The 26,543-nt window shown below is 45.5% G+C and overlaps 1 protein-coding gene across 1 annotated transcript in view; it reads left to right on the top strand.

Annotated features, from left to right (window-relative positions):
• LOC124722288 (protein artichoke-like) overlaps positions 1-26,543 on the top strand; it is a 408,123-nt gene that overhangs the window by 259,627 nt on the left and 121,953 nt on the right. Inside the window, exon 2 of the mRNA XM_047247473.1 lies at positions 12,250-12,542. Coding sequence (XP_047103429.1) covers positions 12,250-12,542 — 293 coding nt within the window. The remainder of the gene's footprint in view (positions 1-12,249; positions 12,543-26,543) is intronic.

The raw sequence follows: 26,543 nt of genomic DNA, 5'->3' as shown, positions 1-26,543 counted from the left end.
TCATGGGCAGACTACCCTTTCAATATACGCACTGGTGTTGCAAACAAGAAAGGAAAGCAAAGCGATGGGGTTTTCCATCGAGGTTTGCACTGATGTTATCTAAAAGCGACGAGACAGACATTTATTCTCGGCAGGGAACGAGAACCTGAATTGTTTAATAGACCGTCCACTACTTACAATTATGGAGGTTCATTTTCATTTTAATCTAGCTGCCGTCAGTGATTAGCAATAATTTTCGTAAAAGCGTAATTATTAAAATAAAGAAAATGCTGGTGAAACCTTTCGAGGATATTGACGATTCGGTTGCCCAGAGATGTGATCTTAACAAAAATTCATTCCTGAGGGATACATAGCTGTAGATTCGCTAGTGTAAGTTTTTTGCGCAAACAGTGCGCAGTACATTCTGCCCGACGCATGTTCATCAACAAATATGAGTCTGGTTCGAAACCGCACTTAAGGGTTTTAGAAAATAAAGAAAAAAAGATTACTTGCATTAAGAACACGAGTTCAGTTTCTTATGAGGAGGTTTCGGAATACAAGCTGGTTGTCATGGAGAAGGTCAATTCCTTCCTGATAAGTAGTTAAATCTGAACTCAGTATCTACTATCATTTTTCAAAACTGTAACACTATGAAGCAAACATGCAAATCGTAAGAAACACAAGGACGGTACTGAGTTGCGTATGTCTTCAGTGACTGTAAATATACAACAGTATTTCGACCTACAGTTGAGTGGTTTTCTGAACCTCGTGTTACGCGCACGTATAGAGGGCTGTATACGGTATGTGAACTTCGAATGTCATTATAAAATGAAACTTTCACTTGTCTGATGTGAACTTACATATTAGATTAAAACTGCATTCTGGAAAATCTGTGCTGCCTGGGCGATCAGATTCTAACCTCTGGGGTACTAAAGCACGCCTCACGGATCGCATGGCAGTACCGCTCTCCTAGTTTACCACATTGCTAGAGGGATGTTTAGAGCCACACGTGACGCGTGGTCAGATGACTGAACATTGCCTATGATGTAGAAAGAGGAATGTTCCGACCATGTTCTTGCACACATTTGCAGTTTCTCAAGAAAGTTCATGTGCATCATGGTTTTCCAACTGTATCAACCTCAACATCCATTTCTACATCCACACTCCGCAAGCTACCTCACGGCTGTGGTAGAGGGCACTTGCAGTACCACAAGCATCACTTTGCTGTTCCATTCGCGACTGATGCGTACCAACTTTGTCATCTCTCTGATGTTCCTGTTGTGGTCATTTTGCGATATGTATGTGGGAAAATGTAATACGTTGTTTACCTATACACTCTCGGAATATTAATAGCAAACATCTCCATGATGTACAAGGCTCTCTTGTGGCGTCTGCGTCTGGATGAGAGATTACTGGAAACCTTATTCCATCCGAAATCTCGCAAAACTGAATTCTGAGAGTAGCGGTTTTCACTGTGCGATAATATACATGTAAAGAAAGAAGCACTTTGTTCAATAACAGAAAATACCCTAGTGATCATTACAAAGCTAAAATATGATACCACTAGATGAGAACCTGGCGTTGCCTGGGTGTTCTCTTACTCCAATCTGCTACTAGTCCGTCTCCTGTTTCCCCCTCTCTCTGTCCACCTCCACCTTCACCCCCTCTCTGTCAATCTCCACCACCCATCTCCTCTTCCCCCTCTCTCTGATCGACTGCTCCTTTCCCCTCTCTCTATCTGCTCCTTCCCCCTCTAATTCCATCTCCTCCTCCTCCCCTCTCTTTGTCTATCTCTTCCTCCCCCCGTCTGTCCGTTTCGTCCTCCACTCTCCTTGTCCATCTCCTCCTCTTTCCTTCCTCTGTCCATTTCCCCCTCTTTCCTCCCTCTGGCTATCTCCTCCTCCCCCCCCCTCTATCTCAACGTTCTCGCCCTCACCCCAATAACGTTATGATAGTTCTAACCCCCACAATATTTCTTTCCAGATCATAACTAATACGTGTACAAAATTTGGTTGAAATAGTTTCAGAGGTTTAGGATGAGCTTTTTACAAGTGGCATTGTCCGCGTACGTACCTATCAAATATATTTCAAGTCTATTTACCATATTCCACACATATTTGTACACATATTTCACCTGTATCTCTACCGAATTTCACTCTGTAATTACACTTTCACGCAGCTCAGTGTTTACGACGTCGTATCTCCCGAACGATACATTGTACAATGATATAATTTTGCAGGTGCATCCTGTAGTGTACATGGCAGCTACCTGCATGTGAGTAGAGTTTGTGAGTAGAGTTTGTAATAAAGAAGTAATAATTTAAAACGTCACGCATCAGTTTTTCGCGCTTATCAGTATTTGGTGTCATATCTCCAGAACTGTGCGTTCTATAATTACATAATTTTGCACGTACTTTCAGTGGTGTATGTTAATACTATCTGCACAGCGTGTCGTCAGTAGAGATAGTAGTAAAGAAGTAATGAATGAAAACATCATGCCTGATGCGGCTGTTTTACTGTATGGACAGCGAAAATACCGTGAGTGCTAAACTTTGTCCTTGCAGGGGTTGTCAGCGAGAAAAAATTTCTTAAAAATTTCAGATTATGTGCAAAGTTAGTTTCAAGTCACTGAGTGCTCTCATTCTCAAATACTGGATGCATAAAGTTTGCGAATTCACTCCACTGCCGCCTCTTTGGTAAGTACGTAGTTCTTACACCAACAGCGATTCTCTCCAGAGAATATGTGCAACAACCTCGGTGGAAATGGGTCCAGTTGTTTAGCAGGAAATGTATACAAATACAGAGTGACTCATCTAAAATTTACACTGCAACTATTGCGAAAATGGAAAGTGCTATTGATGAGTGGTTTTCACAGAATGGACTGGTAGTCAAGGGCTCGTATTGTTAGCCAATCAACAAATTGAAATAATTCCTAGAAATTGTATTTTTTGTGTAAACATACACTTTTTAAATGGAACAATGCCTGTTGACGTTAATGAACTAAAAGTAGGTTAAATTAGAATGTCAGTGGTGTTTGTTGCAGGAGTCTAAAAAACGGTTCAAATGGCTCTGAGCACTATGGGACTTACCTTCTCTGGTCATCAGTCCCCTAGAACTTAGAACTACTTAAACCTAACTAACCTACGACATCACACACATCCATGCCAGAGGCAGGATTCGAACCTGCGACCGTAGCGGTCGCACGGTTCCAGACTGTAACGCCTAGAACCGCTCGGCCACTTCGGCCGGCGCAGGAGTCTAGTGCGAGTCGTTTACCAGATATCGTATTATGCAAAATTTCCACGCCGGCCCTTGTTCGTGCCATTCAGCCTGTGTAGTTGCTAGGTACGATTTCGTTATGTTTGCTTATGATGTTCTTCTATGTTCCTTGAATGCATTGCGACTTGCTTGTCAGTTATTGTGTGACGTTCCAAGTAGTAGTTGCGAGTAGACAATTGGGTTTACCAATGCAGAAAAAGCCTCCTTGCTCATGTGGATGGAGAGTGTAGGAAGGATGCATTTAGTTCTTGAAGGGTGTATGCGGCAAGCTATTCCACTAGACGTCAACCATCTAGACAATTAATCACCAGACTCTTCAACTAGTTATGATGATGAATGTCGTAGTGAAACATCTAGACAACCGAACAAAACAAGTAACGACAGAAAAGGGGGAAATTAATGTTTCTGCTGCTGTTGCAGTTGATCCGCGTGTTAACTCCTGCGCAATCGCCCGAGGAAGTGGGATGAGTCAGGCAAATGTCCTACGCATTCTCCATCGACATATGTTTCATCCCTACCACATCTCTTTCCTTAAAGAGCTGCATGGAAAGGATTATGGGAATCGTGTTAACTTTCGTACATGAGAATTAAGGCAGTGTACTCCAGATGTATCATGTACCTTGTTTAGCGATGAAGTCACATTTACGAGTCGTGGCCAGGTAAACTTCCGAAACATGCTGTATTTGTGTGTTGACCATCCCCGTTGTCCTCGTCAGGTGCAACGTGAGCGTCCATGGAGTGTAAACGTGTGTTGTGGGATAGTGAACTATCAGCTCAGAGGCCCGTTTGCCGGCCTGTGTGGCAGAGCCGTTCTAGGCGCTTCAGTCTGGAACCGCGCGACCGCTACGGTCGCAGGTTCGAATCCTGCCTCGGGCATGGATGTGTGTGTTGTCCTTAGGTTAGTTAGGTTTAAGTAGTTCGAAGTTCTAGGGCACTGATGACCTCAGATGTGAAGTCGCATAGTGCTCAGAGCCATTTGAACCATTTGAAGGCCCGTTTTCCATAGTCGGAACACTTAACGAGCACAAGTATCGAAGGTTCCTAACCATCTTCCACGAGTACTAGAAAACGTTGCTCTGTAGACTAGGGAAACCTGTGGTTCCAGCGTGATGGCTATCCAGCCCATAGTGCACGAAGTACTTCAGCATTTCTTCATGAATTGCTTCCACATCGTTTGATTGGACGCAGAGAACCTGTACCTTGGCTGGCCCGTTCCCCGGTTTTGACGCCTGTACACTTTTTTTCGATGCAAGGACATAACAACTACACCCGCTGTTATGGAACGACGTATTACAGCAGCCTGCCCGGACACATCTACTGAAATGCTAGTACGTTTCCAGCAGTCGTTCCATACTAGATGAAGTGTGTATTGACGCTACCTATGGTCATTTTGAACACTACTTGTTATGGTCAGTTGTCTTGTTACTGGTCAGAATCCACATAACTAGTGCATGCACGTGAGTTATTCTTTAGTGTGTGCTACCACAGGTATTGTACAAGTGTCGGTGTGGGAACTTTTCAAAATACGATATCTCGTAAACGACTTGCACTAGAAATTTTGCAGCAAACACCACTGACACTCTAATTTACCCTACGTTTAGCTTATCAATGTCAAGGAGCATTGTCCCATTTAAGAAAGTTAATGTTAGCCCAAAAATACATTTTTTAAGTATTACTGCAATCTGTTGATTGGATAACAGTACGAAGTCCTGACTAACAATCTATTCTGTTAAAACGACACATCAACAGCACTTTCCGTTTCCACAATATTTGGAGTGCAAATCGTAGATGAATCACGTGCATCCGTTTATAAAATACACTCCTGGAAATTGAAATAAGAACACCGTGAATTCATTGTCCCAGGAAGGGGAAACTTTATTGACACATTCCTGGGGTCAGATACATCACATGATCACACTGACAGAACCACAGGCACATAGACACAGGCAACAGAGCATGCACAATGTCGGCACTAGTACAGTGTATATCCACCTTTCGCAGCAATGCAGGCTGCTATTCTCCCATGGAGACGATCGTAGAGATGCTGGATGTAGTCCTGTGGAACGGCTTGCCATGCCATTTCCACCTGGCGCCTCAGTTGGACCAGCGTTCGTGCTGGACGTGCAGACCGCGTGAGACGACGCTTCATCCAGTCCCAAACATGCTCAATGGGGGACAGATCCGGAGATCTTGCTGGCCAGGGTAGTTGACTTACACCTTCTAGAGCACGTTGGGTGGCATGGGATACATGCGGACGTGCATTGTCCTGTTGGAACAGCAAGTTCCCTTGCCGGTCTAGGAATGGTAGAACGATGGGTTCGATGACGGTTTGGATGTACCGTGCACTATTCAGTGTCCCCTCGACGATCACCAGTGGTGTACGGCCAGTGTAGGAGATCGCTCCCCACACCATGATGCCGGGTGTTGGCCCTGTGTGCCTCGGTCGTATGCAGTCCTGATTGTGGCGCTCACCTGCACGGCGCCAAACACGCATACGACCATCATTGGCACCAAGGCAGAAGCGACTCTCATCGCTGAAGACGACACGTCTCCATTCGTCCCTCCATTCACGCCTGTCGCGACACCACTGGAGGCGGGCTGCACGATGTTGGGGCGTGAGCGGAAGACGGCCTAACGGTGTGCGGGACCGTAGCCCAGCTTCATGGATACGGTTGCGAATGGTCCTCGCCGATACCCCAGGAGCAACAGCGTCCCTAATTTGCTGGGAAGTGGCGGTGCGGTCCCCTACGGCACTGCGTAGGATCCTACGGTCTTGGCGTGCATCCGTGCGTCGCTGCGGTCCGGTCCCAGGTCGACGGGCACGTGCACCTTCCGCCGACCACTGGCGACAACATCGATGTACTGTGGAGACCTCACGCCCCACGTGTTGAGCAATTCGGCGGTACGTCCACCCAGCCTCCCGCATGCCCACTATATGCCCTCGCTCAAAGTCCGTCAACTGCACATACGGTTCACGTCCACGCTGTCGCGGCGTGCTACCAGTGTTAAAGACTGCGATGGAGCTCCGTATGCCACGGCAAACTGGCTGACACTGACGGCGGCGGTGCACAAATGCTGCGCAGCTAGCGCCATTCGACGGCCAACACCGCGGTTCCTGGTGTGTCCGCTGTGCCGTGCGTGTGATCATTGCTTGTACAGCCCTCTCGCAGTGTCCGGAGCAAGTATGGTGGGTCTGACACACCGGTGTCAATGTGTTCTTTTTTCCGTTTCCAGGAGTGTATGTATGGATTCGATGACCCTTGCCCAACAGCTTCACCTACACCTACATTTACAGCATGACTACTCTTCAATTCACTTTCAAGAGCGTAACAGACGATATATCGAACCACCTTCAGACTACGTCTCTACTGTTCCACTCTCGAACAGCACGCGGGCAAAACGAAGTCTTAAATCTTTCCGTGGGTATTCTGATTAATCTTATTTTATTACGGTGATCATTTCTCCTTATGTAGGGTGGCATCAGCAAAATATTTTCGCATTATGAGGAGAAAGTTGCTGACTGAAATTTCGTGAAAAGACCTCTCCACAACGAAAAACGCCTTTGTTTTATAGATTGCCATCCGAAATCGCTTATCATGTACGTGATACTCGCTCCCCTATATCGCGATGATACAAATCAAGCTATCCTTCTTTGTATTTTTTCAGAGTCCTCCATCTATCCTATATGGTAAAGATTGCATACCGCGCAACAATACTCCTGAAGAGCTCTACATTAAAATACAGTCTTTGGTTCGGCTTCCCCATAATAGATACTGTGCGATGGTTCGAATTTAATTTGCTATTGGTAGTAATTTGTACACATTTATCTGAAGCACCAAATTTAAATTTGTATGATTTATCGTGTAACCGAAATTGAACGGAATTTTTCTAGTACTCGTATTGATAACTTCACACTTTTTATTGTTCATGGTAAACAGTCACTTTTCATACCATACGTATATATTTTGTTAATCAGTTTGTGCTAACGGACTAGCCGCAGTGCTAACACCGGTTTCCGCCAGATCAGTGAAATTAAGAGCTGTCGGAATTTGCTACCATTAGGATGACTGACCGCCCGGCTCTCTCGAGCGCTGTTGGCGAGCGGGCTGCACTCAGCCCCTTTGAGGCCAACTGAGGAGCTATTTGACTGTGAAGTAGCGTCTCTGGTCACGAAAACTGACAACGGCCGGGAGAGCGGTATGTTGACTACATGCTCCTCCATATCCGCATCCGGTGTTGCCTATCGACTGAGGATGTCATGGCGGTCGGTCGATACCGTTAACCCTTCCGAGGCCTGTCCGAAAGGAGCTTAGACAGGCTTTTTAATCAGTCTGCAACTCATTCTGAACTTCTGATAAATTTACTAGACCGTAAACACCTGCATCTAAAGGGTGGTCGGAAACTGCCTGAAAAGCTTGTAAGGTTGGTTGGTTGATTAGGCGAAGTGGACCAAACAGTGAGGTCATCGGTCCCATCGGATTATGGAGGGATGGGAAAGGAAATCGGTATTGTCCTATCAAAGGAACCATCTTGGAATTTGCCTGAAGCGATATAGGGAAATCACAAGCTTGTAAGAGTATTGCTGAGTAGGTTGTGCTGAGAAATAATTGTTAAAAAAAAGTTCGATACGTTGCCCATTTCCGAGTTAATCAACATAGAAGTTAGCCAATCAGGTCGTTGCACGAACAAATCAAAGCCACCAGCCAGATACATGTCAGATGTTCTCATAGCGTAGATGATAGCACACGAGACTGCTCAGTTTTTGGTTCGGGTTCGATTCTTCCTGCTGTCCCATGTCCAATTTTTGTATCGCTCTCTTGTTCAGTTTTAGGAAACCAAACGCAAAACACCGTCTCTGGCGGGCTGCTTGAATTCGTGTCCTCAACGGCCTGATTGTTTGACTTCGATGGTAATTATCTCGGAAACGGTGCAACGTATAGAATTTTTTATTAATAATTATTACTTAGTACAACCTACTCTGTAACACACAAGAATTACAGGCTGTTTCTGAGCACCCTGTATACTCCGCAAGCAACTTTACTGTGTGAGGCGGAGGGTACTCCTGATACAAATATAATTTTTCTCTTTTTCCTATTCCATTCATGAATGACGCGCAGGAAGAACGACTGTCGGTAAAGCTTCGTACGATCTCTTAATTATCCTAACTACACAGGTAACCGAAAATAAGTCGCTCCTGTTTGAAGGTCGTGAAAATATATAATAAACGAACGGTGTACTCGCCTAATTAGCAGCAGAAACTCGAACGGCTCTGTCACTGATGGTCTAACCGGCACCTCTGTAAAGTGTGGTATCACAGAGAAATATGTTGCAAAGTGTCTCCGTTATCATCAGAAGGCTTCTGCGAACCGTATGTTGTAGTTCTGAAGCACATGCAAAATATTTGTGCAAGTAAAAATCCGGTCTGACGTTTGAAATTTGTTTTGCGTTATTTCTGTTTCACATAAGTAAACTAACAAAATTTTACTGACCTATAAAATTCATTTCATATGACTGACATGGCCTGTTGTGGCAGGGAAAGGGAGGGAACCAGCGGATAAATGCTCCTATTGGAGCATACAAGGCGCAAATATGTTCCTACTTATTGTTAAAAGACTGACTGAAAAGAGTTGTACCAGCTGCCCTATTCTATCTTCAACAGTATCTTTAAAAAAATTTCCAAAATTTTGGCATGCGAACGTATTCGCGCTTTTTTATGCTGAGAGAGGAGGATATAGTGTGGGAAAAAAGACAGAAAAGTAATAAATATTAGACAATAGTAGAGAGCGGTTGTGGTATAGGAAGAGCGAAGGAGACACTAGCAGTGTGAGAGATGAGAGGAACACACTGGCAGTGGAACATACTTGAGAGTGACATAACGTTTTTAGGAAAATAGGGAAAGAGACGTTCCAGTGGGAGAGGAATAAAGAGAAGGAGGAAGTGGACACTGGTGAGAGCTAGAGATAAGGACAGCCAGAGTGTATGACAATGACAACAAAGAAGAGAGAGACAGTGAGAAGAGAGAGTAGTAGTAGAAGAGAACGAAAAAGACGGTGGCTGTGAGAAAGGAGGCAGTGACAGTTAGAGACAAAGAGATCAGGACAATGAGTTGGGCTGGATGAGTGAGATAATGGGGAAGTGATAGTGGACGGGTATGAGCGACTTACAAAAAAATGGTTCAAATGGCTCTGAGCACTATGGGACTCAACTGCTGTGGTCATAAGTCCCCTAGAACTTAGAACTACTTAAACCTAACTAGCCTAAGGACATCACACACATCCATGCCCGAGGCAGGATTCGAACCTGCGACCGTAGCGGTTGTGCTGTTCCAGACTGAAGCGCCTTTAACCGCGCGTCCACTCCGGCCGGCTGAGCGACTTACAGCGATGGACTAGTGGTGCCGGCACGGTAGCTCAGCGTGTTCGGCCAGAGGGTTAGCACCCCTCTGTAATAAAAAAAACTGAGTTAACCGTTCAAAGACGAACTTAAACGGGTGTCTTACGACGTCCGCCCCGAGCACATACAACGGACGAAAACGAACAAAATGAGAATTAAAAAAAAAAAGTGGTTGTGAGCGAGTTACAGACAGGGGAGCTTGTGGGAGGGAGAGGTCAGTTGCACGTTAAAAACAGAACGAATACGTTAGCAAGCCAATATTTTTCTGAACTATTTTAAGTGTTGTGGAAGGTAGAATGCCGGCCGGTGTGGCCGTGCGGTTCTAGGCGCTTCAGTCTGGAACCGTGTGACCGCTACGGTCGCAGGTTCGAATCCTGCCTCGGACATGGATGTGTGTGATGTCTTTAGGTTAGTTAGGTTTAAGTAGTTCTAAGTTCTAGGGGACTGCTGACCTGAGATGTTAAGTCCCATAGTGCTCAGAGCCATGTGAACCATTTTTGAAGGTAGAATGAGGCAGGTCATATCTCACTTTTCATTCAGAAGTTTTTAAACAGAATCATATTTGCCTTTTTCGGGTTCCTATAGGAGCAGTTTTCCGCTGTTATTTACTGCTTGCGACGGGGCAGTAAAATAATAAAGAAGTGCGGTTCGAGCGTTCACACGAATGTGCATATACAAATGTTGGTTAAAAAATGTTATTCCAAATTTTTGGCTCTCACGTAAGTCTCAGGGGATGATTGGTGCATTAGTACACTTCCACACCCGAGCATTTGTTATAGTTTTTGAATTAATTATTCACTCAGACATAAGTACAATTTATGCTAGGGAACAAGAATTAGGCGATTGTTATACTAAAATCAGTTTTTCACGACACAGTTCAATCACTATTTATTGGCATTGTTCTTTTCTTTCACACAATGGTGAGACGGTTTACAGTTTTAATTTAATAATAATTTGACTCCGAGCCCCCAATAGCAGTAATGTAGGCTGCTATAAACGAAAATTATTCAAATAATTCGAACAGAACCACAAGTTCCACTGTCCTCTTTGTTCTAGCAGTTTTGGCGAGAAATCACAGTTAGCCACATGTTCACTTACGACGATGTATACCTCGTAAAATCGTACTCACACAAATAATCGTAGCACTTCCAGTTCACCATATATATGCTTGCACACTTGCACCATTAAACAGTACTCTTTGTCGAAGTAAATCGGTGCGAAAAAGAATTCTCAAAGGACCACATGGGCCACCCTCAAGTGGGGCTTGCTCGCCACCCACCCTCCAAAACGACCGACCAACGACTGACCACTGGCCAAGATGGCCGCTCGCTCATACAGGCTCGGACGCCAACCCCCTTCTTATGCAAGTACCAATCTCACCAGTCAGGGTTACATATTGTGACACATATATCCCTCGAAAGAAATAAGTGGACCATCGGAACCGCTCTAAAAAGTACATCTTATGTTACATTAACTTCTTGGGTTATTCTATCGCCCGTAAATCAAGTTTTAGTTTTTGCAAAATTTCGCTCTTAGCGCAAATTTGTTCGTTGACATTTGTGCTGCAAAGTTTTAACGTAGAACTGCATTTAGCACCGTTTTTAGATGTAGTCTATAGCGATCTACACATTGCGCTGCTCAAAATCTTCATATCTATAATAATTAATTAGTTATGGGCGATAAATGTTAATAATAATTTGCAAACAACGAAAACTATTGGAAGTTAAGTGTATACTATAACTTAACTAGTTTAAAATACGTGTTATGCCCCCAAAATATTATATGTTCAAAATATGTGTGAAATCTTATGGGACTTAACTATTAAGGTCATCAGTCCCTAAGCTTACACACTACTTAACGTAAATTATCGTAAGGACAAACACACACACCCATGTCCGAGGGAGGACTCGAACCTCCGCCGGGACCAGCCGCACAGTCCATGACTGCAGCGCCTTAAACCGCACGGCTAATCCCGCACGGCAAATATTATATAGTGCCGTTCTTTACGCCATGAATTTTCTATTGAATTTTACAAACAATTTCCCCTTAAACTTTGTTTATTGCTCTTTACGGGCTTAATTATTTATGAATCTTAACATATGACTACGGCACTCGATCCGCTATGACGTAACGTTTTTAATGAGTACTCGCTCATCCCTGTAAGTTGTTATTTACTATTTTTATTAATCTTTCAGTATTCGTAATATTAACCGATTTTGAGGTTACTATAACTTCTGCGTCTCGTGACTTGAAGGAAAGATCGATCATTAAGAAGGTGCATATTGCTGACCACAATCCACTGCCGCATCGCTCTTCACCGTAAGTTACATGGTTTTCGCGTAATGCGCGGAAAACCAAACAATACCCCAAGCTGCAGGCCACGCGGCCGCCCGGCGACCGTTGCAAAATCTTGCGCGGGCACGTCATGCGCTTCTGCGAATCGCGCTCCGTGTAGCGCGTTCGCTTTCCACAAAGCAGTCCTCGCATACTAGAAATATTCATCTAGTAACGGGGGTTTGTACCGTCACGTGCTCTGTAATTGAAGGCGTAATGCCGACCGACATCGCGAGGCTGATAGCGGCTGGCGGCGTGTTGCAGGGAACCCGCTGGACTGCGGCTGCGAGTCGCGCGAGCTGCTGCTGTGGCTGGACGAGCACCCCAAGCTGGAGATGGCGCTGGCGGCGGAGCACGAGTGTTCGGCGCCCGCAGAAGTGTCCGGCCTGACTCTGGCCGACCCGGAGCTGCGGCGGCGCTGCGTGGCACCCACCGTGCGACACGTGTGGGCGCGGCCCGTCACCGCCACCTCGCTACTCGTCACCTGGCACAGCGACAACTCGTCGCGCTCCGCCGGCTTCCGCGTCACGCTGCGCCCCCTCGACCGCAAGGATACCGTAAGAGCACTGCCTAATCTAGCTCGCTTTACTGCAGGCCAACCTGCTCAAATACGAGGTGTACTCATAAAGTCTGATCTATAGCCTCGGAAAGATCGAGCTGCGACCGTAAAAGACAATTCTACGACAGTAATCCCAAAAGTAAGGTCTCCAATTTTTTGTAAGTACATAGACCTGTTTAATTCTACAATAGTTTACATCAGTTTACAGATTGAACATTTAGCTATTTTTCGACATAATCACAGTTTCTGTCGATGCATTTTTGTAGACGCTGTGGAAGTTTTTGTATGCCCATGTCATACCAGCCCGCCGCATTGTTGTTCTACATCTACATCTACATCCATACTCCGCAAGCCACCTGCCGTTGTGTGGCGGAGGGTACCTTGAGTACCTCTATCGGTTCTCCCTTCTATTCCAGTCTCGTATTGTTCGTGGAAAGAAGGATTGTTGGTATGCCTCTGTGTGGGCTCTAATCTCTCTGATTTTATCTTCATGTTCTCTTCGCGAGATATACGTAGGTGGGAGCAATATACTGCTTGACTCCTCGGTGAAGGTATGTTCTCGAAACTTCAACAATAGCCCGTACCGAGTTACTGAGCGTCTCTCCTTCAGAGTCTTCCATTGGAGTTTATCTATCATCTCCGTAACACTTTCGCGATTACTAAATGATCCTGTAACGAAGCGCGCTGCTCTCCGTTGGATCTTCTCTATCTCTTGTGTCAACCCTATCTGGTACGGATCCCACACTGCTGAGCTGTATTCAAGCAGTGAGCGAACAAGTGTACTGTAACCTACTTCCTTTGTTTTCGGATTGCATTTCCTTAGGATTCTTCCAATGAATCTCAGTCTGGCATCTGCTTTACCGACGATCAACTTTATATGATCATTCCATTTTAAATCACTCCTAATGCGTACTCCCAGATAATTTATGGAATTAACTGCTTCTAGTTGCCGACCTGCTATTTTGTAGCTAAAGGATAAGGGATCTATCTTTCTATGTATTAGCGGCACATTACACTTGTCTACATTGAGACTCAATTGCCATTCCCTGCACCATTCGTCAATTCGCGGCAGATCCTCCTGCATTTCAGTACAAGTTTCCATTGTTACAACCTCTCGATATACCACAGCATCATCCGCAAAAAACCTCAGTGAACGTCCGATGTCGTCCACAAGGTCATTTATGTATATTGTGAATAGCAACGGTCCTACGACACTCCCCTGCGGCACACCTGAAATCAATCTTACTTCGGAAGACTTCTCTCCATTGAGAATGACATGCTGCGTTCTGTTATCTATGAACTCTTCAATCCAATCACACAATTGGTCTGATAGTCCATATGCTCTTACTTTGTTCATTAAACGACTGTGAGGAACTGTATCGAACGCCTTGCGGAAGTCAAGAAACACGGCATCTACCTCTGAACTTGTGTCTATGGCCCTCTGTGTCTCGTGGACGAATAGCGCGAGCTGGGTTTCACACGACCGTCTTTTTCGAAACCCATGCTGATTCCTACAGAGTAGATTTCTAGTCTCCAGAAAATTCATTATACTCGAACATAATACGTGTTCCAAAATTCTACAACTGGTCGACGTTAGAGATATAGATAGGTCTATAGTTCTGCACATCTGATCGACGTCCCTTCATGAAAACGGGGATGACCTGTGCTCTTTTCCAATCCTTTGGAATGCTACGCTCTTCTAGAGACCTACGGTACACCACTGCAAGAAGGGGGGCAAGTTCCTTCGCGTACTCTGTGTAAAATGAACTGGTATCCCATCAGGTCCAGCGGCCTTTCCTCTTTTCAGCGATTTTAATTGTTTCTCTATCCCTCTGTCGTCTAAGTCCGAACTATAGCCTCGGAAAGTTCGAGCTGCGACCGTAAAAGACAATTCTACCAGGGTAATCCTGTAAGATGGCAAGAACTATGCCCCTTACATGAAGTCATTAAAGATCACCTAACTCACGTTGAGCGAACAGTAGGGCGGAATAAAAATGACTGACAAGGTACAATGCATTTTGTAGAGGGTATAGTATGTATGTATTGGAATAATTAATGTTGGGTGATGGTTTTAAAGTAATTCACATGACATGAAAACTTTGTGGAAAAGCGTCGATTTACTGGAGACTAGTTTATCCCAGGGAAGTATTCGAGTTAACCGTGGCCGGCTGGGGAACGGCGAAGGGAAGCGACAATAGGCAGCTTAGGGCGGCTCGAGCTCTGAGAAAGCACTAACGGGGCTGCCTTAAGACGAGTGACAGTGAGTGGGTAGTTGACCCCATGCTGGTGTACCGGGAAGCAGACGGAGAACTTGTACGCCTGTTGATAAATGTCTGTCGTCCCGTTTTCAGTTAAACGTGCGAGTAAGCCGCGCAAAGATATGGTGGAGCGGTCAACAGAGGCCCAAATATGCGTGTCCGTGACTATAGCAACTTCACGCTGAATTCACGGTCCGCAGAGTCTGAAGTAAATCAGGTGAAGACCGACAGAATGAAATACACTGGCCTCCGATGGGAACGTAGGACCGAGGAATTTGAAGTACTCTCCTGGGAGTCAGAATTCCGGAAAAACTGGTGTTTTGTGCAGACGTTAACCTCGATGGCTGGCCTGGGAGGAGCTAAATAGCAGAAGTTGAGAGGAAGGGAAATTTTGTGGGAATTCGTTCACTTCCCAGAGCAGGCATTGGTCGGCCCTGGGAAGCGATGCATAATTAACACGACTTGTGCTGCAATTGGCGTAAGTGATTTTGCTAGAGGGGAAACCAAGGCGAAGAGCGGACTGGGAGAAGTCTCCGTAGAGGTCTTCCATTCCCAGCTTGCCTAGAGTGCGGACGGGGCGTTCTTTACTCAGCTTGCCTGAGAAAGAGTGAGCAATTCTGCAGATTAGGACTTAGTAAATGGAACGATTGAGCTTGGAGATAGAAAGTTTTGGTTCATCTATGTACTGAGCAAGATAGCTAGGAGTGAATAGACGAGCGCAGCCTTGCAGCACCACGAGGTCGGTCGACGTCCTCACAACAACGCCGCCCCGCCACGCTGAATTCGTTGATATTGCACCCGTTCCGGCTGATTAATTTGTTGGATCACGTCGGCAAAGTTTCCACGACGGTTTCATGGGCCGTGTATTGGGGAATTCTTCTCGCACTTCGCATTACGCCTGGGTCATTCGATAGGAATTAGTTTTGATTTATCGCACTTTACTCCACGTAAGCGCAATTTATTACCACTGCGTGATAGGAGACCCTTGTAATGTGATGACTGAAGGTCGGGAGTTAAAATAAATTTGTGCTAATCGACTGCATCTGTTTTCAATCAAGTAGTTGCAATCCCAAGTCACTTTCTTAATTGTATGTTCAACATTTGCATCTGGTGTTCACTTTTTGTTCCACAGTGCCCACTGATTATCCGATGTACTTCTGGCCACACTCACAAGGTATTTCGTAGACTCCAGGTGTTATGAGACCTACTGCGTCTTTAACTGGTCTCAGTAATTGACGGATTTTCGTTGGAGGCCTAAAGATTGATTTGATCTTGTGTCTTTTCAACAGGAGGCTTATCTTGCCCGACACAACGCCACAGAATGGCAGCAAAGCAAGTTTCTTTTCCTGCTTTTCTTCGGTGGTCTACCTATTATTGACAGCCGTATCAAAACCACTGAGATTAGCATTCACATACAGACAGAAAAACCGCACCAGTTACCTTAATTTATAGTTTGATAGATATAGATAGACTGTCAGCTGATTAGGCGATGGTCCATTTTGAAGAATACTCCTGTCATCGTAATTCTATACCGTCACTCTGTGAGGGTTTATACAAATGTGCTTCAGTCATTGAAGACATAACCACTGTCGTAGAAGACTCAAGAAAGAGCAATGTTCCATACTCATCAAATGTGTGTGGAATGATATCAGTTCCTCAGTAAATCTCACAGAGCATTGTTCTACATGAGTTGATTCGACTGACCGAGTATCGAACCAATCCGTGTAGAGCAATGTTCTGTGCGACAAGTTATGAATTTTATGTTTAAGTACATAAGATACTGCAGCAGTAACGTCGCCGCCGAGTATGGAATGTTGCTTTCACTCGAGTTTACTACAATGGTTATACACAGCATGTTAAAATAAAGTCTCACTTGTTTCCACAGGAGATAGTATTGGTCGAAACTAGGGGAAAAGTTCCGATGATGATATGTCCAGAAACCAAAACCTGTTGAGATTTGGGCCGTTTAAGGTTCGCAGTCCACAACCTACATTTTAATTGCAGATGGGCAGAATTCACAAGAGATGGTAGAGTAAATCACCACAGTATGCACTTGCGGGCAGATGCAGATCGTCAAGCAATCATGGTGTTGAGGCATCACGATCACTTTGAGTGTCAATTTATGGGTAGGAATTGTCGGTGACAGACCTACAGGGCCGGCCATTTGCTTTACCAAACCGATTAAGAGGTATCACCGATTTCTGCACGATGAGTTACTAGTGAAAAAATAGAACAGCCACAGTGTTTTCTGTTCTGCCCTACTACCGTCTCCTCTCATTGTCACTGTTACCCCCTTACTCTCTCTCTTACCGCCACTGCCTCATTCATTCCTTCCCACTGCTCATGCCTCTTCTCACTGTCACTAGCTCTCTCTCCTTCATTGTCATTGTTATACATTCCGCCTGTCCTTATCTCTGGCTCTCACCCACGTCCACTTTCTCCTTCTCTTTATTCCTCTCCCACTGGAACTGTCTCGCCGGCCGCAGTGGCCGAGCGGTTCTAGACGCTTCAGTCTGGAACCGCGCGACCGCTACAGTCGCAGGTTCGAATCCTGCCTCGGGCATGGATGTATGTGATCTCCTTAGGTTAGTTAGGTTTAAGTAGTTCTAAATTCTAGGGGGCTGATGGACGTGTGTGACGTCCTTAGGTTAGTTAGGTTTAAGTAGTTCTACGTTCTAGGGGACTGATGACCTCAGCAGTTAAGTCCCGTAGTGCTCAGAGCCATTTGAACCATTTGAAATTTACATGATAGATACTGCTACCATTTATGTTGGAAATGAGGCTCAAGTTGAGTCCCTAACAACTCAACAGAAACTGCTTAAAAATATGCACCATTTTCATGAGTTGCATAGTTTGCCTCGTTTTGAATAGAAATCTTTCGACCATAGAAATTGCCACAACCGCTGTAATGTAGGTAAAAGTAAACATGCACTCACAGTATATTTCAGTAAAGCGCGTAGTGTCTCCTATCGCGAACGGGACAACGAGTCTTCTAAATTCTGTACCATCTGTCAAGATTCCTTGAAGAGTCATTTCAAAGACAGGCCATGATTGCCATGAGACGGATTCTCAGTACAAAAGCTGCCTGCACTAGTGACATACACTGCGGCTACTTGTCAGGTACCCTCACTCGTCAATGGGACACACAAAACTTTTGCGACCTGCCCCAAAGTGGTTGCCCGTGGACAGAAACATCAGCTGATGCTTTAAGTTACGTCTCATAATTACCCCTAGAAGAATAGAACAGAACTGTGCGCTACCCTTTGCAGCCTACCGGGTGGGCTGTACAACCTAGTCAGTACGAAACTGTGTCCACACCATCGATACGGCCCCTAGTCGTTCATTACAAACAAGATTACAATTAATCCAGCATCCGGGAGCACGAAGAAGTTTTACAAGCGCAGAGTTGGAATGGAATTTGGATTAGCAGTGTAGGATTTTCTTCATCAACGAATCAGGATTTTTTTGACGTCTGATGACCGTCATAAAAGAGTGTTGATACAGCCAGATAACACTGTACGTCTTAAGCATAGAGTAACTGATCAAAAGTACCGGGACATATACTAGTGAGCATTAAAATCGGTAGCTCCGTCCTTCACCTTGATGATAGTTTGAACTCTGCTGGAGACACTTTCAATGAGGTGTCTGTCTGTGAAGGAATGGCAGCCCAATCATCCAGAGCAGAAACCAGAGAAGGTAGAGATTAGGGACTCTGGAGTCTGGAGAGAACTCGTCGATCTAACTCATATACAGGTGTTCCATTTGGTTCAAGTCGGGACTCTGGACAGGGAAGTCCACTTCGGGAACATCACTGTCCACTAACCATTGCCTCACTGATGCTGCTTTATGACAGGGTGCACTCTCATGCTGGTCAGACATCATCTCCGAACTGTTCCTCTACTGTACGAAGTACATCATACTGTAGAATATGTTCTTATCATTCTACATTTATCGATTTCTTAAGCGCGATAAGGGGAGTACATCCCAACCATGAAAAAAAAGCCCCATACCCTAAAACCATCTAATCCGTACTTCACTGTTGGCACCAATTAAGGTTCCTCAGGCATTCACTAAACCAAAACCCTACTATTTAATTGCCACATCAGTATGTTTGCCGGCAGTGGAGGGGGAGGGGGGTGTCTAGTGCATGGCGTGGAAACGCTCCGCCGGGGGTTATCGAGGACAATGAGTGCAACCGACACGCAGGGTGCAGGCAAAGCTGACCATTGGTAGCATAGTACCTATGGTCGAACGCGGTCCTTTATTTTGGAGCAGAATGGAAGGTCGAAACCAAAGGCTCAGAAGACTCTGTGACCGTATCAGATGCGAAACTCTCGTCCTCCATTATCGGATGCAGAATTGTACGGTTTCCCGTAATAGATTAGGGGTACACTACAAGCAGTAAGCGACTACTAGCGTAGCGTACTACGTGTAGTGAGCACATGGGGGATTTTGGATTTAGAGAACCACCCTCCAACTCCCTTGCTAAAAGAGACGAATTGCCTCCCAATATCGAAGTTACATAGGTTACAATGATCTCAGAGAATGTTCGTCTTCGCAGATCGGATACTGAAAATATTAATACACTACTGGCCATTAAAATTGCTACACCAAGAAGAAATGCAGATGATAAATGGGTATTCATTGGACAAATATATTGTACTAGAACTTACATGTGATTACAATTTGTGTGCATAGATCCTGAGAAATCAGTACCCAGAACAACCACCTCTGGCCGTAATAACGGCCTTGATACGCCTGGGCATTGAGTCAAACAAAGCTTGGATGGCGTGTACAGGCACAACTGCCCATGCAGCTTCTACACGATACCACAGTTCATCAAGAGTAGTGACTGGCGTATTGTGACGAGCCAGTTGCTCGGCCACCATTGACCAGACGTTTTCAATTGGTGAGAGATCTGGAGAATGAGCTGGCCAGGGCAGCAGTCGAACATTTTCTGTATCCAGAAAGGCCCGTACAGGACCTGCAACATGCGGTCGTGCATTATCCTGCTGAAATGTAGGGTTTCACAAGGATCGAATGAAGGGTAGAGCCACGGGTCATAATACATCTGAAATGTAAAGTCCACTGTTCAAAGTGCCGTCAATGCGAACAAGAGGTGACCGAGACGTGTAACCAATGGCACCCCATACCATCACGCCGGGTGATACGCCAGTATGGCGATGACGAAACACTCTTCCACTCCGTGTTCTTCGCGATGTCGCCAAACACGGATGCGACCATCATGATGCTGATAACAGAACCTGGATTCATCCGAAACAATGACGTTCCGCCATTCGTGCTCTCACGTTCGTCGTTGAGCACGCCATCGCAGGCGATCCTGTCTGTGATGCAGCGTCAAGGGTAACCGCAGCCATGGTCTCCGAGCTGCTAGTCCAGGCTGCTGCAAACGTCGTCGAACTGTTCGTGGTTGTTGTCTTACAAACATCCCCATCTGTTGCCTCAGGGATCGAGACGTGGCTGCACGATCCGTTACAGCCATGTGAATAAGATGCCTGTCATCTCGACTGCTAGTGATACGACGCCGTTGGGATCCACCACGGCGTTCCGTATTACCCTCCTGAATCCACCGATTCCATATTCTGCTAACAGTCATTGGATCTCGACCAACGCGAGCAGCAATGTCGCGATACGATAAACCGCAATCGCGATAGGCTACAATCCTACCTTTATCAAAGTCGGAAACGTGATGGTACGCATTTCTCCTCCTTACTTGGGGCACCACAACAACGTTTCACCAGGTAACGCCGATCAACTGTTATTTGTGTATGAGAAATTGGTTCCTCATGTCAGCACGTTGTAGGTGTCGCCACCGGCGCCAACCTTGTGTGAATGCTCTGAAAAGCTAATCATTTGCATATCACAGCATCTTCTTCCTGTCGGTTAAATTTCGCGTCTGTAGCACGTCATCTTCGTGGTGTAGCAATTTCAATGGCGAGTAGTGTATGTTATTAGTAAACTGCAGGATCATCCAATGACATGTCCCAAAATTAGTGTCGCTAATTCAATATCAGCAACACGAAGTTGGTTGGAAACAGATTGGAATATTTGTTGTAAGGATAGATTAGTCGCCGATGGTGGTGGCATATTTATTGTAGTAAAATATTTGATAATATCTAGCGACGTTAACACGGATTCCGAATGTGAATTAATCTTGGTGAAAAGTCGGTCAAAAATGGTAATCGGACGCTTTTATTGACCGCCTGGATCAGGATCTGTAGTGGCAGAGCGCTTTAGAGAGATCAAGTAGTATATCGTTAGTAATTTTCTTGGTCATACCGTTGAAATAGGTTATGACTTCAAGTTGTCAAGTACAGACTGGGAGGGTAATGCTATCAAAACTGATGCCAATGTCAGGGTTTCCTGTGATATTATTCTAAGAGTCTCGTCCCAATATTACTTGGAGCAGATAACGTCTTAGATCTCCTAGAAACAAACAGACCTGAACTTATCGAATCAGTTAACTTAGAGGGAGGTATCAGTGATCACAAGGCTGCGATAACACTTATGACCACGATTTTTGCAAGGAATGTTGAGAAAGAAATGAAAATATTTTTGAGGAGCAGTGACAAGATACAAACTGCAGAGAATCTGAGTAGCCAGCATCAAATATTGAGTGCTGAGGACGAAAATGAGGAGCCCAAATGGGAAACGGAAGACAATATGTAGATGGCCGAAATACTGAATTCGGTCTTCCGAAATTGATTCACCGCCCAGGATCATAACAGGGTCTCACCTTTCAGTCATCGTACGAACGTCAATGTGACATATATCGAGATAACCGATGGTGGAATAGAAAAGCAACTACAATCGCTCAGTAGTGGAAGGGCATCTGGACCAGTTGAGATTTCTATCAGATTCTACAAAAATTACGCGAAAGAACATGCTCCCTTCCTAGTAGCAGTTTATGGTAGAACACTGGAGCAACGAAGGGTATCTAGCGACTGGTAAAAAGGGTAGGACATTCCCGTTTTCAGGGAGGGTTGTAGGATAGAGGCACGTAATTATAGGCCTACATTGTTGACATCAATCTGTTGTAGAATTATGGAACATGTTTTGTGCTCACGTACGCTCTAAGATAATAAAAGAAAAGAACTACACAGCACGAAGAAATTATTCCAAAGGGACGGGAATCGGTATATATGATGAACATGTACAAACAAACAAATGACTACAATTTCAGAAAAAATTGGATGATTTATTCAAGAGAAAGAGCTTCACAAATCCAGAAAGCATTAACGCATTGGTCCAACTCTGGCCCTTACGTAAGCAATTATTCGGTTTGGCATTGATTGATAAGGTTCTTGATGTCCTCCAGAGGGTTATCGTACAAAATTCTGTACAACTTGCTCGTTAAATTGTCAAAATCCCGAGCCGAATGGAGGGCATCAAACGTTCTTAATTGAGGAGAGATCTGGTGACCTCTCTGGCGAAGGGAGGGTTTGCCAAGCACGAAGACGAGCAGTAGAAACTCTCGCCGTGTGCGGAAGGATGGGAGCACATTATCTTCTTGAAATGTAAGCCAAGAATGGCTTGCCACGAAGGGCAACAAAACTGGGCGTACAATATCGTCGACGTACCGATGCGCTTTAAAGGTGCACCGGATGACAAACCAATAGTCCTGCTCTGAAATGAAATGGCAACACAGACAATTACGCCCGGTTGTCGGGCCGTGTAGCGGGGGACAGTCAGATTGCTATCACATCACCGCCCGGGGCGTCTCCAGGCAAGTCTTCGCTGCTCATCGGAGTTCATTCCGAAGCGGGACTCATCAAGGAAGACAATTTTACTCCAGTCGATGAGATTCCAGGCTGAAGACGTGTCTGGAAACGCTCCAGCCAGTGGTGGGATACCAACCTGTTTGTCACCCGCTATACGGCCCGACATCCAAGAGCGATGGTCTGGGTTGCCATTTCTCTTCATGGCAGGACCCCTTTTCTTATCATCTGTGGCATCCTTACAGCACAGCGGTACGTCGACGATATTGTACGCTACGTTTTGTTGCCTTCATAGCAAACCATTCTGGGCTTAAATTTCGGCAAGCTAATGCCTGCCAGCATAAGGCGAGAGTTTCTACTGCTGGTCTTCGTGCTTGCTAAACCTTACCTGAGCAGGAAGGTCGCTGGATCTTTCCACATTTGAGACCGTTTGGAGCAATGTGTAGAATGTGCAGGGGCTTGCAGTCAGCTCGGGAGTTTGACGATCTAACGTGGCAGTTGGACATCCAACAACTCTGTCAATCAATTCGAAGCCGAATAATTGCTTACATAAGGGTCAGAGGTGGACCATCGTTTCACTGACTTACTCAATGTGTGAAGCTCTTTCTCTTGAACAAAACACCCAATTTTTCTGAAATTGTAATCCCTTTTTTGTCTGCACATGTACATCACATCTTCCTATTTCCGTCCCACTCCGATAATGACTTCGCGGCGCAATATGGATTCCGCAAGCAGAGATCGTGCAAAACTCAGCTCGCTCTAGTGCTCCATGAGATCCTTAGCGCTGTGGACAAATGTGCTCGGGTTCATACCGTGTTCCTTGACTTCAGGAAGACATTTGACACCGGTTCTGTACTGCCGTTTGGTGAAAAAATTACGAGCTTAACGAGAATAGGACCAGATTTGTGACTCGATTCAAGAAACGAAACAAAGTCGGCAGTTGTAAATTTCCGGTGTACTCCAAGTAAGTATCGTAAGACCGTCATTGTTTACAAGGTATATAAATAATCTAGTAGAAAGATTCCGAAGCTCTTTAAGGGTGTTCGCAGATGATACGTTTGTCTATAAGAAAGTAGCAACCCCAGAAAATGGTATCGATTCGCAGAATGGCCAGCAGTGGATTGCCAACGAAGAGCGGCGGCTTACGTCACAAGATCGCTTAGGCTACACGAGACACATGCTCAATAAACCTCAATAGTAGACGCTACGAGAGATGCTTTGTGCGTCACGGAGAAGTTTCCTATTGCAATTTCGAGGGAGTACTTTGCGCGAAAGGTCAAATATCTTACTATCTCCCATACATATCTCGCCAAATAACCACGTGGACAAAATTCGAGAAATCGGAGCTAATAGACAGGCTTACCGATAGTCATTCTTCCCACGCGCCATTCGCGAGTGAACAGGGAAGGGGGGATCAGTCAGTGGTATCAGAAGTTGCTGATGATGGTTTGTGGAGCGCGCCACTGCACCGTTACCAGCACCCCTACAAACTACAAAGTCCCAATCTTTGCACAGTTCAGACTCACCACTTTCAGGAATGATGACGAAAAGATGATGAAATGATGCGGACAACACAAATGCCCAGTCCCCAAGCGGAGAAAATCCCCAACCCGGCCGGGAATCGAACCCAGGACCCCATGATCCAGAGGCAGCACCAGAAGTAGCCTCCGCCACACAGCGTCGTATGGCTTGTGTAGTATGATGTAGATGTCGTTCTTTACACCACCTCAAGTGTCGCTGATCATTGAGTATAGAAATTTGTTGTATATGACGAACTTCTTGACTCTCTCCTCAAATTAATTGTGCTAGCTGGACTTCTGGTAGCCATCTGGAGATCACGAGCGTTTCCTTTCGCTGATTTTAAGCAATTATTTATAAAGTCCGTCAGTACATGAGGTCTGCCTAGTCTGCGTATAGCTGAAGTTTTCTTTCGCGTTCCCATTTGACAGACGCGCCACTAACAGTCGACTTGGGCAGCTGCAGAAGAGTTGAAATGTCCCTAATGTATTTGCTACTCAGGTGACGACAAATGATTACTCCATGTTCGAAGTCATTGAGCACTCCTGACCGACCCATACCGCTGTTACTGTTTCTCTAAAGGTAACACAGTCTTCCCCGCCTCCCTTTATACTGACGAGTGTGCCTCTCGTGACATCTAGTGGTCAGTTTCGCAATGTACAGGGATTCCCGGACACTTTTGATCAGATAGTGTACAGTCTGCGGCTTCAGCAGTCAGTGAGATCAGTCATGTTCCGAGCCGTTTCCATGTTCCTATAACTGGCACCTCTCATAGCTATCGACGGTAATTTGAAGGCAGCGTGGTATCGATGAAGGATCCTCCAAAATATTTCCCAGCCCTACAATCAAAATTTCCGCAACCAGTTCTTCAGCTGAGGCGATAATACACGACAACACCGCTCTCACCTCGTGAATACCTTCCTCAAACTGGCAGGTATCAGCCATATGGAATGACCTGCGGTACTGCTGCCGTGAGTCCGACTGAGCATGCTTGAGATTAGTTCAAACTTCAGTGCGTCGCCGCAGCGAACCTCGTCACATACTCGATGACCTCAGGAGAGCCGCCATCAAAGAGTAGGGCAGGCTTGCGCGATACCGCCTCGACTACTTTGTGGAAAACATGCAAAGTACGTTCCAAACGTACAACAGTGCACAAGATGGATCAGTACGGTACTCATTGTTACCCGAAAGCACATTTTAATCTTACAGATATGCACTTTCCAGCCGATTGCCTTTTAGTTAGATACTGTTACGATTTTATTTCACAGAAAGATGGTTTTTTTTTTTTGTCAGGTTTATCCTTTGAGTCGTTTCTCACCATCAATCAAGACTCAAACCCACTGATAAATAGAAACTAGACATCAAAAGTGGACTAACTGCCAAAAACATGAATCTCAGTCTGTAATAGAGTTACGTTCTAAGCAGACAGCTGTCATTGAGTTTCTTTTGACAGAAAACCAGAACATCGCAGATATTTATAGGTGCTTGCAGATATTTATAGGTGCTTACAGAATGTCTACGGAGGCCTGACAGTGAACAAAAGCACTGTGAGCCATTGGGCAAGGGCTCTGTTGTCATCGCAACAAGGTCGCCAAGCCTGTCCCATCTCCCGTGTGCCGGCCAGCAATCAAACACCTCGCTCCTGAACTGGACGTCTCTGTTAATGGTTCTCACACGCTTGTCCACGAGTTGGGGTACTCAAAGGCGTGTGCCCGCTGGGTGCCTCACTGCCTAACAGAAGACCATAAAGAGCAACAAAGGACCGTGTGTGTGCGAAACTGCTTGCGCTTTATGCGGCTGATTGTGACAATTTTTTTTTTTTCGAACATCGTCAAAGGCGATGAAACATGGATTCATCACTTCGAACCGGAAACAAAATGGCAGTCCACGGAGTGATGCCTCCAAAGAAAAGGTTTAAAAGCTGCACTCTCAGCCGGTAAAGTCACGGCTATCGTCTTATGGGTGCCTAAAGGGACCATTCTATTTGATGTCCTCCCTCATGGTGCAACGATCGACTGTGAAGTGTATTGTGCTACTCTCAGGAAACTGAAGAAACGACTTCAGTATCTCCGTCGCCACAAGAATGGTTCAAATGGCTCTGAGCACTATGGGACTTAACATCGCCGGTCGGAGTGGCCGAGCGGTTCTAGGCGCTTCAGTCTGGAACCACGCGACCGCTACGGTCGCAGGTTCGAATCCTGCCTCGGGCATGGATGTTTGTGATGTCCTTAGGTTAGTTAGGTTTAAGTAGTTCTAAGTTCTAGGGGACTGATGACCTCAGAAGTTAACTCCCATAGTGCTCAGAGCCATCTGAACCATTTGACTTAACATCTGAGGTCATCAGTCCCCTAGAACTTAGAACTACTTAAACCTAACTAACCTAAGTACATCACACACATCCATGCCCGAGGCAGGATTCGAACCTGCGACCGTAGCGGTCGCGCAGATCCAGACTGAAGCGCCTAGAACCGCCTAGCCGCCACA

Source organism: Schistocerca piceifrons, chromosome X (genome assembly GCF_021461385.2).
Source record: "Schistocerca piceifrons isolate TAMUIC-IGC-003096 chromosome X, iqSchPice1.1, whole genome shotgun sequence".
NCBI classification, from domain to species: Eukaryota; Metazoa; Arthropoda; class Insecta; order Orthoptera; family Acrididae; genus Schistocerca; species Schistocerca piceifrons.
This window is presented reverse-complemented; position numbering and strand designations above follow the sequence as displayed.